The sequence below is a fragment of the Lynx canadensis genome, chromosome B4, assembly GCF_007474595.2.
Source record: "Lynx canadensis isolate LIC74 chromosome B4, mLynCan4.pri.v2, whole genome shotgun sequence".
Lineage (NCBI taxonomy): Eukaryota > Metazoa > Chordata > Mammalia > Carnivora > Felidae > Lynx > Lynx canadensis.
In genome coordinates this window covers 83,061,094-83,076,114 of record NC_044309.1, presented here as the reverse complement: position 1 = coordinate 83,076,114, position 15,021 = coordinate 83,061,094, and the positions used below count along the sequence as shown (strand labels likewise).

Here is a 15,021-nt window from a genome sequence, read left to right as displayed (position 1 = left end):
AATCACCTCCCACCGCCCTCTTCCTTTCAGTTGATATTGTGATCCTGCCATCCATCCATCCATCCATCCAAAGATTTATTTTCCCCATCACCAACTTTTCATTCCCAGGCATGTCTGGGTGGGACTCACCTCTGACTCAGTTTCCCGCTGACTAGTGGGCAACTCCTTGGAGAACACTGCCTTCTCCGAGTCGGTACCTTGGCCCAGGACTCCAGGAGAAGGAAGGCAGAAGACGAGGTGTCGATAGGTGTCGTTCTGTGCCTCAGCTTGTCCGTACCCCCTCCCTAGCCCCAGTCAGGGGTCCCCAGGGGAGGGGGGCGGCTGAGCTTGAGAACTGCTAATGAAGCCGCAGCCAATTAACGCCCGGGCCAGGGTTGGGGGCGGATAAAATTAGCAGCGGCGGCGGCGGCAGAAGGGAGCTGGAGGCGGGGGTGGGGAGGGTGGGCAGCTGGCTTAAGGGGGCCTTGTTTGCAGGCGGCGAGCGGCGGCGGCGCGGCCAGGCTCTCTAAACTCGCGCCGCTCGTCCCTTCCCCCACCCCCTCGTCTCTGGCCTCCCTCCCTCAGCCGTCTGCAAACTCAGCGCCCACGAAATTAGGAAGGAAAAGGAAGATCGATGACTCCAGATGCCGCAAACACCGTTCCCCCTCCCCCCCACCTGCCGCCTCCCGCCAGCCCCTCGGAGCTTAGCAGGTTGTCAGCGCTCTGCCTACGCTGTCCCTGCAACTCGATCCCATTTCAAGGCCTTATACCTCCTCCCCCAAGTCGTCGCCAACAGTCCGCTGGTAGTCCCCTCTCAGGTCTCACCCCCATTCTGTCTGCTGCAGCTTCCCCTCTTTTTCGCCCACCTCTGGGAGAAAATCCCCACCTCAGTCAGGGCTCCTACCGCAAGGGTCGCCCTCATCTCCGTCCGACCTGGTCTTGGATGCCCTCCAAGGTGCCAACTCCGTCAATATTTGCCTCAGTTTCCAGAAGCCGCCCAGGGAGGAGGCCCTGGCCAGGTCTCTGCCAGACTTAGACCCACATCACCACCACCCCCTACAAAGGTCTCACACAGACGCGTATTGGATTTCACTTTATTTTGTTCCCTTTCCCGTCTGTTTTGGCGTAGAAAAAATATCACCGAGAGGAAGCAGCCGGAAAGGGGCAGGTGGAGCAGGACTGCAGGGACAGGAGGGAGATGGGCAGAGAGCAGGGGCCGAGTCGATCGCCTAGGCCCAGGAGTTCTGCTTCCGCTACCCTAATTAGGGGTGGCGGGGGAGGCGGACAGGCATACCGCTGGCAGAAGGGGTTGGGGATAGGCCGCAACTTACGAGCCTAACAGTCTTTACGTGGGGGACCGGATGGAACAGGAGGAAAAGCGCCTGGGGGTAAGACAGGGTGCGTGGAGGGTGCCAGGCCAGGCGTCAATACAGATGCGGACAAAGGGAGTGTCCAGCCCAGCGCCGGGGTATAAGGGGGGACCCGATGCAGACGTAAGGGACACTGGGACCGCCTCCAAGCCCCGCCTATTCCAGGCCTGCGCTCCTGCCCCTTCATTTTGGGAGGTGGCGGAAGGGGCTACAGCCACCTCCGCCTCGCTAGCGCTTCCCATAAGGAAAAGGAGGACCCACGCCACCTGATGGCCGATGGTCCCCGGGAAGGCTGTTCCCTTTGCCCTCAGAGTGGAAGGGGTGAATGCGGCCCCAGGAGCTGCGGGGCACGGGGAGGGGTCCCACTTAGGGAGGCCGGGATTTGGCGGGAAGCTTAGGGCCCAGGCGAGTGCGAGGCGCACTACCCAAAGTAAGGGTGCTCACTCTGGAAGTTATAGTCTGGGCACACCTTCTGTACTAGTTTGTAGTCAAAGCTGAGGAAGGAGACGAAGATGCAGATGACTTTGAAGGGCTTGGCGCAGAGCCAGGCGGCCTGGCTCTGCGTGTGCTCGGTAAAGCACACTTGCGATGGGTCGTACAGGCACGGGCGGTGCTTGCGCGCGCGGTTTGTCTTCTCATACTCCACGTGGCAGTTGAAAGCGCGTGACTCTTTGGCCCCGGGCACTCCCAGCGCGCCCCCGAATGGGGCCGCCAGCGCGCCCCCGAGGGTGCCTCCCAGCCCGGGTCCCGCGGCCGCTATCCCCAGCGGGGCCCCCAGCCTAGGCAGCACCCCCTCCAGGGCCAGCGTAGACTGCAGAGGATGGGGGGCGGGCCCCGGCAGCCAGACTCCCCCGAACTCGACACGCTTGGAGGGCGGCACAATACTGACGCTGAGGTTGCCCAGGCTAGACGAGTTGTGGCGGAAGTACACGCTGAAAGTACCGTTCACGTGGTCCACGATCTTGCCTGTCACCAGCAGCGAGAACTTGAGAGTGTGTACCCGGAAGTAGAAGTCCCCCCAGCCGAAGATCTTTTTGGCACGGGCCGCTTTGATAGACGGCTTTCTCTTCGTGCGCGGCGCAGGCAGCGCCCCAGCCCGGGCCAGTGCCCCGGTGTGATTAGCCGGCCAGGCCCAGCTCCAGGCGCCAGTAGTGCCCAGACCGTGGGATGACCTCGGCACCGGGAGCTGTTGGCCAGGGGCGCCCCCTCTGGCCGCGGCGGGGCGCAGCTCCAGGTACTGAGGCCTCCCGGACTCTGGTGTCTGAGCACTGACGACCTGTGGACAAAGAAAGAGCAGGAAAGAAAGACGCTGGGGTTGCGCCAGGCCATCCCATGGCCCTACCCCCACTAGCCCCTTTCCCCAGCCCCTGGGGAAAGCGGGTAGTCCACAGTCAGTGGTTCGGGGAGTGTGCATTGGTGCAGGCCTGCAGCCCTTTCAACCTCTGTGCTCTTGGCCAACTCACGATCCAGTCCTCAGTTTCTACATCTGTGAAATGACACTGAGAATCCTTGTATTCTCAGAAAACCCCGATGCGGGCTGAGAAATCCAAAAAGCAAAAGCTTTTTGAATAGGGAGTGGAGCCGGCTCTCCTGGCCTGGAGCCTGGCTGGTTCTGAATAATGGTGGGCCAGGGAGGAGGTGGACTCAGGCAAGCCAGGCCATGACCAATGTCAACAGTCAGCATCAAGAAAGAAGCGAAGACCTCCCAACACCTCTGCCGAGGCTAAAGCCCCCACCCAGGCCTCAGCCTCTACTCCCTGGCGGGGAGGGGCCCGGAAAACCGACTGAGCTAATAGTGGAGATCTCGGCGCTGTGGATTGAGGCTTGGGGGCTGCGTGGGGACCCCTCTCGGCCTCCAGCGCTCTTACTGTGGGGGAGGCCGCCTAGTGGTCCTTCCCTGGTCTTATAGGGGGCCGGAGGACCGCCCCTGCCCGCCCTCTCCCGACTCCGCGTGTCTCAGGTGGCGGCCGATCTGGGAGACAGCGCGGGCGCGAGTACAAGATGGATCGAGAGGCGGGAGCGGCCGGGCCAGGCCCGGGCCATCAATTATCTGGGGCGGGTGGGGTGGGGTGGGGGGGGTGGCCGGGAGTGAAGGAGACGTGCGAGAGCCAGAGGAAGAAATATGGAGATGCCGCTCCAGCGAGGGGAGCGGGAGGGAGAGGAGCCGTGAGTGTCAGAATGTGTCAGTCAGACTGGTAGCTGTGGCCGGTTACTGTGGCCCGTACTGCGTGTACGTCAGATTGCAGGGAGCGGGTGCTGTGTGTGTCAGCCTGGGGTGGCTGTGTTTCTGTTAGCCCCGGATGGTTATGGGTGTGTGTCTGTCTACCCGGAGTGATGGTGTGTGTGTGAGCATGTGCACGCATGCACACTCACCATGTGTCTCAACCCATGGTGATGAGGGTGTGTGTCTGCTTCAAGTGGCTGTGTGTGGTTGGGGTGTGTGTGTGTGTGTGTGTGTCCACCTGCCTATATCAGTCTGAGGAGTCTGTGTGTGTGTCTGCCTGCCTGTGGGGCTGAATGCCTGTTGTGTCAGTCCACGGTGGTTCTGTATAGATGCCTGGGTTGTAAATGTGCCTGGCTTGGCTGTGTGTGTGTCTTTCCGTGTGTTGACCTGAGTGAGGCCCTGTATCTATCCGTTTGTGGTGGCTGCGTCACTGAGACTGGTGTAGTTGTATGCCTCAGTTGACCGTGTCTGGTTCTCTGGAGGTGTCACTTTCCTACATGAGCTCCTATCATCCTCTGTCCATGTGTCGAGCTCTTTCTCAAGGGTGTGTGTCAGTGTATCCACAGTGATAGAACCGGTGCGGTCTGTTCCCCCCGGGGGGTGCATATGTGTGAGTTATATATGAATGGTCCCTGGGGGGTTCCACACTGGCCTGCCCGCAGAGGTTTGGGTAGGTAAAGAGGCCTGGCAGCATGGGTGCCCCCCTCTGTTTGCACACACCCTTGTGTACACACTATGAGTCCACAAGGGACAGGAATGGCAGAGTCAAGCTGCTGGGCTAGAATCTCCACCGCCTGGTCCCCATTCCCGCAGCACTGCGATCCCGGGTTATTAATGCCGCCGCCACCCGTTCGTCATACATATTTATCGCCCCCCTCATTCCTCCTCCCGTCCATCCCTCCTCCCAGCTCAGGTGAGGGGGGCGGGGGCGGCAGGAGTGATTGACTCAGACAGACAAGCTTGAGCTGGCAGCTAACATCAGGAGGGTGGGTCTGAGAGGGGCTGTGGGAAGGGTCCCAGGCCACTGTGGGGGGAGGGGTGGCAGGCTTCCCAGGAAGTGGGCTTGGAGAGTGCAGGGTGGGGCTCAGAGAGGTCTAGGAGGAGGAAATACATGAACCTTGCCTGGAAAGTCAAAGAAGGGGGGGGAGTCCTTTGAACTCTGACTCCTAATCTGCACACCCTTCTAGACCCAACACTGCCTTTCTAGGGGCATCCATCAATACCCAGTCACCTGCTCTTATGACCCTAAATGCTTCTGAGGAGACACCCACTCCCAGCACACCCCGGCAGCACTCATTGTCCTGCACCCAGCCCAGGACTTATCAAGGGCTGGTTCAGTCCAGCAACTCCATGAAGGCAGGGGCTGGGAGAGGGAAGGAGGTTTGGCCGGGCGGTGAGGGTGCTGGGTATCCCCCTCCCCTGATTCCAGACAAATTGCTGTCTGTGCTTCTCTGATCCTGGCAAATCCCTGGGCTTTGGGCACCCACACCCCCCACCTACTGCAGGAGACTGCCAAGATAAAGGGAAGAGTTGGGGGGTTGGCCAAAGCGACCTTGGGGGGAGCTCTGATAGGGAGGGGTGAGTCTGTGAGGAAACGAGCCGAGAAATGGGAACATGGAATAAAATAAAATAAAATCCTCCCTCTGGCTTCCTCGCTTGCACGCTCACTCTCCCTCTCTCGCTCCCTCTTTCACTGTTTTTCCATCTCTCTCCGTGACTCTTCTCCCAGTCTCTTCCTCACTCTGTCTCGAATTTTCTCCTTCCGTGATTCTGTTTTTCTCCCTGTTTCTGTCTCTTTCGGTTCTTTCCCTCTATCCTTCAGGCTGTCTGTCTCTATCTGTGGGTGGGGGAACGAACAGGGAAAGCAGGGTAAGAAAGGAGCCCCTCTTTCCTGAGATCCATGGTGGTGTCCCCCCCCTCTATAACTGAGAGAGGGAGCAGGGTGTTGTCCGAGGAGGGGTCCCCGTCGCTCCAGAACTGGTTTAATTAAGCTAATTGGGCGCGGTGACATTTGCCGAGGGGAGAGGCTAGTCTGGCTGTCGGCTGCAGGGGGCGGAGGTGCTCAGTGGCAGGCGGGGGTGTGGGTATGGGTGGGGGGTGCGCCTCACCAGGCGCCTCCAGGCCCATGCGGGGCGGGCACCCAGCCAGGAGTGCTTTGCCCCCAAGGCAGTGAGCCCACGCAATGGAGGGGAGTTGAGGCTGCCTCTTGCTGGTGAACAAACTCCACTGTGTGTCTGTGGGGGGGCCTCTTTTGGGATGGGACCGCGGGGGAAAGGGGGGAGGTTCACGCTATCGGCCCCCCAGCCGCATTGCAGGGCGCACCTCCCCCAGGCCTCCAGACCAGTCCCTGGCTTCTCTCCGGCTGTGTAGGTCAGGCGGGGCCGCTCAGGATTCCGGACCGGGGGAAGGGAACGGCACCCTGTGGTTGGGGAAGGAACAGTGCTCCAGGCCAGGGCTGGGGAAGGGGAGGGAATAGCGTATTAAGCCTTTGCACCTAGAAAAGGACAAGAGGAGGGCACCGCAGTCAGGGCGGGGTGGAATTCACAGGGTCTGGCTGGGAACCAGGGATGGAGATGGGGGTAAGCACATTGGTGGGAGGACAGGACAGTCTGGGTTGAGGACTGAGACTGGGGTTGGGGACTCAGCAGGCACAGGTATATGGTGCAGAGATGAGGATGGAACGAGGATAGGCATGGGAACAGGGATGAAGAAGAGATCAGAAATGGTGGATAGGCATTGGGTAGAGACAGGGATGTAGATGGGATAGGAGCTAGGGGAATGAAGAGGGGCAGAGAATGCAATGGGAACCAAAATGGGGATGGGGAGGACAAGGATGGTGGATGAGGGATGGGCACTGGGAAAGAGAAACAGGATTGAGAGTGGGGTAGGACCTGGGAGATGGGGATGGGGAGCAATTGGGGGTGGGAACAGGAATGGGTAATGGTTATTGGGCAGAGAGAGACAGGGATGCTGAGGGATGCAGAGACCCAGGAGATGGGGATGGCAAATTGTAAATGGGGACTGGAATGGGCAATGGGGGACAAGGAAGGAGATGGGAGACAGGGACGGAGCCACGAGCTGAGGACCAGGTATGGGGGACAAGTCAGAGGAAAAGGCAGACGATGGGCAGGATTAGACCATCGGAGGGGGCCAGGCAGGTGGAAGCGAAGATACCTCCTTCCAGACCCTACTATAGCGTGAGGGGGCGGGGACCGCTGGTGGGGCGGGCTCTGCCCTTGGGCTGGGCGCCCCCTCCCCCTCAGCCCCGCCTGCCCGCCTGCTCGAGGCCTGCAGCGCAAGGCTCACCGTTATCTGAATTTTGATTTTATTTTATTTTATTTTATTTCCCTGCTTCCTAGAGCCGGCGCGGTCCCCCCGGGAACGGCCGCCCCCCGCCCCCCGCCCCGCGCCTCACTTTATTATTGCAATAAATGTGCCTATAAAGGCGCGGGCTCCGGGGCGCGATGGGGGGGGGGGTGGGAGCCGCGGAGCGGGGATGTAATTTCCCGAAGCCGGAGCCGGAGGGGGAGTGGGCGGGGTGGAGGTGGAGGAGGGGCAGGAGAGGGAGAGGGGGAGACTCGCCAATTTCTAGCGCTCAAGACAGCACTCCCTGTTCCCCATTTCCACCCCATAGCTGGATTCCACCCTAAGCCCAGCGGCTAACCACTGCACCCAGCAGTGCTTGAGCCCTGCCCCATGACCCTGTCCTCTCTCTAGTATCCTGTCCCCTTCCTGGCCCCCAATCATGTGGAGTTGCAGGGATCTGTTCAAAGTTCCCATCTCCTTGACAATGACTTCATCTCTGAGCCCTGAGATGCCCCCTCCACTTACCTGGTCTCTTTCAAGGTTTATCTTGCCCCTTCCCAATGACCCCACCTCTGACCCCAGTGACCCTTCATTACCATATTTCTGTCCCCCAATTACCTCACCTCTTCCCTAGTCACTCAGTCCTGGATCTCCAACTCCTCCCCCACCCCAATCCCATGACCCTGTAAATTCTCCTTTCCAATGGGTACCTCTCTTATACATGCAGGATCTGGCCCAAGGGAGCTGTCACAGCGCCCTCCTTCTCCTGTGCCCCGGCCCAGCTGCGGCCCGGATTACCCCCAAATCCCCACCAAGGCTCTGGGCCCTAGTCTAGGCGGCACGTGCCTAAGTGGCCCAGCCAGAGATTAGCTGAGGGGCTGGAGAGGGGTACAGAGGCAGGAGGGAGTGGCTAGATGCAGGGCTGGGGCTGGCCGGCTCTGAGAGGCTCGCTGGGGCCTAATCCTTCCCTGAGGCAGGATAGAGCTGGAAGGTCCCAAAGGGTCCCACCCCTGCCCTCCCCCAGCTAATTAGTAATTAGTGATTAGTGATTAGTGACTATTGATCGCCTGCTGCTTCTCCCAGTAGGCAGCCGCTTTGGCAAGGGGTGGGGAAGACGGAGACAGAGAGGGAGAGGAGTCAGAGACCATATCAGAAAGATCTGGAGGAAGGTCTGGCCAAGAGGCCACAGACCCAGGGGCAACGGAAGCCCAGAGTCCTGGGCCCAGGAGGAGGGGCAAGTGACAGGGGTCAGGTGGTGCCAAAGACAGTGGGGTTATCATTGGACAATTAGGGTTTCCCAAAGAGCTACCTTGTAAACTGTCCCCCACCAGCCTCTTGCCGTGTCAACATACTCCCATCTCTGGCACTGAGACAGCCCTGAGTGCACACACACATAAGCCACACTCAGATATATGAACACACCCTGAGGCTCACAATCCCATACCCACACTCAAATGCACTCAGGACCACAAGCATACAGACACTCACAAACCCCAGAGACTTACATATGGGCAACACATGTACCCCGGCACACAGATGCACTGGAGACCCACCTTGGGGTACTCACAAGTGCACACAAGCACACACAGGTACTCAGACACACAAACACTTCTCTGCACACATCCTGCCCCACAATTACATGTATTTACACACCCACAGTCTTCACACACATGTAAACACTGATTCTCACAGCACACAAGCTGGACTAAATGGCAGATACACTCTCCCCCATTGACTCCAACACGGAGGCCCACAGCTGCAGCTCACACACACTCAGACAGATCCCCATCGCTCACATCCTCATGCTTACTCTCCTTCAAGTCTTCACCAGATGTTTCATTCCCCTTCAGGGGGCAAAGGAAATTAAACCAGATCTGTCCAAAGGGGAGTTTATTTGATAGGGAGAGTGGAGAGGAGAATGGGCGCGGAAGTACAAAGGAGGGGCAGGGGAGTAGCATCCTTACCTCCTCTCCCCCAGGCCTTCACCTATACGGGTGGGTTGTGGGGCCCAGGCCCCATCCTGCAGTAGTGGATAAGGGCAGAGCTGGGCAGCAAGTCCAAAAGAAGCTCCTGCCAGTGGAAGCAGGTTTTGTGGAGGGGGCCCCTCTGCCCACCTTCCAGCCCCTCAAGGTCACCAGACGTGTTTGGGAGAGGCAGGGAGCTCGGTCACCAGCTTCACCTGGGCAGCCCCTACCCTGCTGGAGTGGCTGAGTTTGATTTGGCTAAGCAGGTGGGGTCCAAATGTTGGCAGGGGAAGGGGGGGGACTACATCCCTTCCAGATTCTGTAGGGGCTGGAGCAAGGGTGCAGGAGTAGGGGTTTAGGAAGCTGCCTGCCTGCCCTCAAACTAGGTAGGTACAGTTAGGGTGCAGGAACCAGAAAAGTCTCGGACAAGGAGGCAATGGAAGGAAGCAGGCTCCAGGTCCGAGGCCCCCATTGTGGGACACACAGCAGGGCACAGAGAGCTGCGCGGTGAAGCAGGCGCTTGCACTCACCCCTTCAAAGCCAACACCACACACCATAGCAGCTTACACATGCACCCTGGACCTCAGCACTAGACACCCAAACCTTGCTGCCCCAAGACACATGCATGCACACAGGTGCACACGCTGACCCACACAGTCCACACCAGCACATATGAGCACACTGTGTTCGTGAGTTGAAGCCTCCAAGTTGGGAGGGAGCAGATCAAATCTGGGCCTCCTTAGCCTCTGTGTCCTCACCCCAGAGACTCAGGGAAAAGAGGCAGCCTAGGGATGTGGGGGCAAGGGGAGGACACCAAGAGAGACTCCCCTTCCAGACAGCCCCCACCCCCATCATCTGGGCGCGCGCGAGGGGTGTGTCTGTGAGGTTTGTGCAGGGGAGAAGGTGTCTCCGCGGGAAATGTGATGGGAGATCGTAGCCAAGTTCGGCCGTATCTGTGTGCGCGCGTGTGTTCGGGCCGCGGATGCTCGGAACACAGTGCCCACCTGGCATTGTGACAAGTGCAGAGAGGAGAAACGGAAAGGCAGGGTGGAGGAGTGGAAGGACAGACAGCGAGGAAGGCGAGCGAGGTTGGCGCGGAAAGACGGCAAGGCTGACACCCTGCTGGCTTGTCTGTCTGTCTCGCACTCCCGCTCAGTCTGGCGCACTCGCGGGTCGGGCTTCGTCCCCTCCCCCGCCTTGCCTGAAGCCAGATCCGAGTCGGGCCTCCACCCCGGCACCCGCCCCCAACCCTCAGCCAACTTGGATTGGGAGAGCGCGTGTCCTGGATCAGGGAGTCTGTCTGTCCGCTTCCCCCAAGCCGCGCAAAGTTGGGACGCTCCGCGCTGGGGGCGGGGCGGGCGCACTGAGCCCCTCGCACTCTGGGACCTTCGCGTCCCGGACCCGGCGCTCCCACTCCAGCCCTGCTGCCCTTACCTGCCTCAGGAGCCACGGGCCAAAGAGCAAGAGAAGCCATTCCGGGAGCAGCCGCATCTTCCCAGGCGGCCAGGCGGGGGGCGGACGGGACGGGTCCCGGGCAGGCCGGAGCCGGGCCTGGGGGCGAGGGGCCCCGGGCTGGCGCGCCGTGGGGTGGCTGCCGGAGCGGCGGGAGCAGGCGGCGCGGCCCGCGGACTGAGCGAGAGGAGCGGAGCTCGGCGCTGGGGGCGGGGCGCGGGCGGGGGAGAAAGTTGGGTCGGACTCGAGCGGGCGGGGGGGCGGGGCTCCGCGTCGCTCCAATCCCGGCCGCGCCCCGCGCGCCCCCTCCCGCCCAGCTGGGGGCACCGAAGGTGACTTTCACCCCGACACGCCCCGGACACGCCCCCAGCCCAGGTGCGAAGCGCAGAGGGTTGCGGGACCTAGGGATGGTGTACCGGAGAGGCTAGGTCTGTGCACCGATGAGGAATGGGGCAGGGCGTGGGGCTCGAGGCTCTGGGACCGTGTCCCCGAAGGGGTGCACGGCGGAGCAGGAGCCCTGGAAGACCAGGGTCCCTCGGTGCTCCGGGCCCCTTTTATGCTCCGGGCTAAGGTGGGTCCGGGGCAGGAGCAGGGCAGGGGCCGAGGTGAGGGCGGGCGGGGCCTCGGGGCGGCTGGGGCCGCGCGGCGCTGACGGGGATGGATGGGCGCCCCGCGGCTCATTCGGCCCGGAGATGAGAATCATTGATCACGGACGGAAACCCCATCACGTCTGTCAATAGGGCTGACAAACGGCGCCCGCCGCCCCCACTCCCGCCCCCAAGGCACCTCCGCGATCTCCAGACCCCTCTGCGGGACCGGCCGTTCACTTTTGCCCCTCTCCCCTCACTGCTGACCCCCGCGCGTCCCAGAGCGTCCCTGCATGGGGGTTGGGCAGGAAGTCCCCTCAGCGTTGCCTGCCCAGCCTCTTGGTGCAATCTCCATCCCTTCCCTTCCACTGTCCCATCTTTCACCATCAGCTCCTCTCTATCCTTGTCTCCTTCCTCCTCTGTCTCTGTCCTTGTCTCTGTCCCCAGCCCCAGCCTTGTCTCTGTCCCTATCCTCTTGGCTGTTTCTTCATAGGCTCCCTCCTCCCCCTAGTCTCGCTCTCTTCCCTGCCCAGGGAGTCTTCAGCTGTCAGCTGTTGCTATGCACTGAGGCTGTGGCTGAGGTTGTGGTATGACCGACACCTAGACAGTGTGAGATAGGGACAAGCAGAGAGATAGACAGACGCATATCCTGAGACATCAACACACCCCCAGGCATGCACGCAGATGCATTCACAGGGGCAGGCCACACCACGGAGGTGAGCACAGAGGCAGAGTGAAACACATTCACACAGAGACCAGCACGCACACGCAGACAGGTGCTCACCTAGAGGCACACTGACACACACAGATGGACACTCAGTTTACACACACACAGGAGCACACACAGACAGAGAGGTAAATGCACACTTGCACCAAGAGACAGGCATACCCAGCCAGGTACTCAGGCCCCATCCCCCTTCCTCGCCCTGGCAGAGAGGCAAACGTCCACAGACAGAGATGGACACACACACAGGTGTATGCTGGCACTGGCAGTCCAAAAGACAAGCCCAGGCACATACAAAGAGATACTCAGATACAAGGATGTGACAGACACCAGAAAAGGATCCGTGATGCTGAGAAGATGAGGCAAACACAGAGACAGCCAGAGAGACAGCCAGAAGCCAGGAGGCAGGAACCCGGGTGCAGAAGGGGCAGAGAGTAGAGAGGCTGGAAGAGGCAGGAATGGCCAGGCCCAAGGCCCCAAGGCTCCAGAATCCCGGGCCCAAGTGCCAAGCACAGGGGTTGCCGTGAGGAGGTACATGGGGGCAGTGGGCACCCCCAGGCCTAAGGTACCAAGGGTAGCAGCCCATCACTAAGGTCCTGATCTTCTGGAGTCCTGACCCACCTCATCTCTTTTCCTTTTGCTAGTCTCAGGTCACCCCCTTCTGTCTCCAGCTACACACACACACACACACACACACACACACACACAAACACATCCCGACACCCCCCCTCCCATCTCTGAGTCTTTGCCTCTGCCCCTGTATCTCTCTATCTCCATATCTCTGTCTCTCATTCTGTCTGTATCAGCCTCTGCCCCTGGTTCTGCCCCTGTCTCTTCTCCATCTCTGTCTCAGACCCCTCTGCTGTCCTTGCCAGGTGAGGAGTTCGAGGACTGCCTCCTAGTAGACACCCTCCTGGCTGGTCCTGGTGGGCAGAGGGAGGAAGCTGACTGGAGGGGCTTGCGTTCCAAGCCGCAGCTGGGGGCCCCTCTTGCTCGGCCCAGGATCTTGAGGCGACAGGCAGAGAATCAGTGGCTCCCCGGGGGCGCCAGATGCACGGCTGGCAGAGGGAGGGAGCGAGGGGGTGGGGCTGGTGGTGGTGGTGGGGGGGAGCAGGCAGGCGCTGAGGGAGGGAGGGGAGCCGGCTGGCTGAGGGTGGAGGGGGTGTGGCATAATAGCCCGAGGGAAGGAAGTGAGAGGCTAGGCTCCGGTCCGCCTGCAGGTGCATAATTAGTGTTGGGGAGGGGGCTGTGCTGGGCTTAAGGGTGAGCGGCGCTGCAGGAGTGCCTACGCCACCTGGTGGACAGAGGAGGCCACAAGCCTCCCTAAGCGATCAACAAGGACGCCCCTTTTCCCCAGCAGGGTCGCTCTTCCCTGGGGCTCTGGGATGCTCCAGAGACAGTGGAGGATCTCAGAACTGGCTGAGAGGATGAAGCCGGAGGCGAAATCCCAGGACCAAGAGGGAAGGGGAGGGTTCTTATTTCTAGAGGTGCCTAGACCCATAGCTTCCTTAAAAAAGGAATAAGCTGAGGAAGTTGAACCAGGGAGGGTGGCAGAAAGAAAGGTAGTGCCCTTCTTTGGGTGTTGGGTAATGGTTCTTCAGCTGCTTGCAAATGCCCTCCCTGAGCTCACATTTGCTGTAAAGGGGAGAGTGGTGCTGTAACTCTCAGTCTCCAACACTGTAGAGCCGCGTGACTTTCTGCAAGAGGTTCCCCTCCCCCGGCAAGGGTTTGAGGTAGACTTGGGACCCCTTTGACTGTAGCAGTCCTTTCCTGTCAACCCCTGGGATGTCACAATGATTGGTGAGCTGAATCTGTTGGTGGCCAGTGAAGCCTGGCAAACTGGTCTTCCCAGCTCTCCTTCAGTCCAGCCGGCCGCCTCCCCCTCCTCCTGGATCTAGGGTTCTACTCTTGGCATCTGATTAATTAGACTCTGTGAGGATGTTTGCGCTTCAGCAGCAAACTCAGGCACAGAGAGCTGTGTGGGACCACCCTGAAGGATCAGAAAGCCCTTGACAACCCCACTGTGTTCAGTTCTTACAGTGGGATTTCTCACTGTGGGAGATAGTTTTGGGTAGGGCTGGTGGTGCCCTGTAAGCGACAATGCAGAGAAACGGATTTGGAGTTACTGTCCTAGAGCCACAGGGAATACAAGATCCAGAAAGGTGAAGTCACTGGCCCAAGGTCACACAGCCAGGAGAAGCAGATCTTCCTCATCAAGTCCATGCCACCCCCTTCCCCTGCCAGCCAGATGGAGAGGGAGGCAGCTCAGGGAGAAGGGCACTTCTCAAGACCAGACTCTCCAGTCCTGCCTCCAGCACAGAGCACGTCTCCCTCTGGTGGCCGAAGCAGGCAAGCACAGCCCAGCTCCCAGAGTCTGACACTCATAGGTAGACACAAATGGCTTTTTTCTTTCTTTCTTTTTTTTTTTTTTTTACAATTTTATTTATAACAATATCTGTGTTATTTAGTTGTAAAGGAATTCAGCAAAAATTATTAAAACGTTCATGTCCCCAAAGCGGGGCTGCCCGCTTACCCTTTCTTGGTGTGCCCCACTTCCTCCTCATCCCCAGGGGAGGGAGGAGGAGGCTGGGGGACTGTTTACCAAAGAAAGTCTCCAGCCCTGGGAGCCGCGGTGGGGGCACTGGAGAGAGGGAGGGCCTGTCTGGGAAGGGTGTTGAGCATGGCCATCTCAGGTGCCCCTAGAGTTGGGGGCTGGAGCATCGAATGGCATCCCCCAAGAACTAAAAAATTCCATCCTTTCCTTGCTACTTCAGCCAGAGCCAAATCTTCCAGACAGGGGCAGCAAAGGACTCTCCCTCCACAGAACTGGCCCTCAGAGAGCTGGGAGGGATAAGATGGGGGTGGGGCGAGAGAGGGGAGAGCCTTGACAAAGTGTCTTGAACAGGGAGGGGGGCAGCACCACCAGCTCTCCCAGTGGGGGTGCATTTTGGTGGAAGGTGGGAGGTGGGTACCTGTGAGCCACAGGAGCCCCCAGAGTCCTCCCTGCCCCCCTCCCTGAAGGCAGCATGAGGGGGGTGCTGAGGAGCAGGCAGGAAGGAGGAGAACGGAGAGAGATAATACTGTGCTCGCTTGCTCACTTGCTCACTCACATATAAAAAGTAATTCCTTCATTTTTACATTTATACACCCCGGCAGGGCCGAGGAGGGGCTGGCTGGGCAGGAGGGGGCTCGTTGAAGGACTTCTCTGGCAGGGGGCAGGAGGCTCTCTGGGCTGAGTCCAGTGGTCAGGGCCCTATGCCAAGGGGTCCCCTATCTCGTCCTCAGGACCCCGGCCCAGGAGTTCTCGCTTCTCGTCCGTGCTGGCCAGGGAGTGGCGGCTGCCGTGGCCACCCATGTAGAGTGTGGCATACACAGGGTTGGTGAAGTTGGTGGGCTGCAAGGTGACAGAGGGTTC

General features: G+C 59.9%; 2 protein-coding genes across 2 annotated transcripts in view; both read right to left on the bottom strand.

The window, feature by feature from the left end:
* Nucleotides 1-1,059: 1,059 nt before the first annotated feature.
* Nucleotides 1,060-10,355, bottom strand: NXPH4 (neurexophilin 4). The gene is made up of 2 exons (XM_030321651.1): nt 10,278-10,355; nt 1,060-2,625 (listed from the first exon to the last, which is right to left on the bottom strand). Exons 1-2 carry the CDS (start codon nt 10,332-10,334, stop codon nt 1,771-1,773), a joined length of 912 nt encoding a protein of 303 aa, XP_030177511.1. The 5' UTR covers nt 10,335-10,355; the 3' UTR covers nt 1,060-1,770.
* Nucleotides 10,356-14,023: 3,668 nt separating this feature from the next.
* The window catches only part of LRP1 (LDL receptor related protein 1), an 82,061-nt gene continuing 81,063 nt past the window's right edge, over nt 14,024-15,021 (bottom strand). The window contains exon 89 of the mRNA XM_030322980.1: nt 14,024-15,000. Within this exon, the coding sequence (XP_030178840.1) occupies nt 14,860-15,000 (141 nt within the window). The 3' untranslated portion in view covers nt 14,024-14,859. The remainder of the gene's footprint in view (nt 15,001-15,021) is intronic.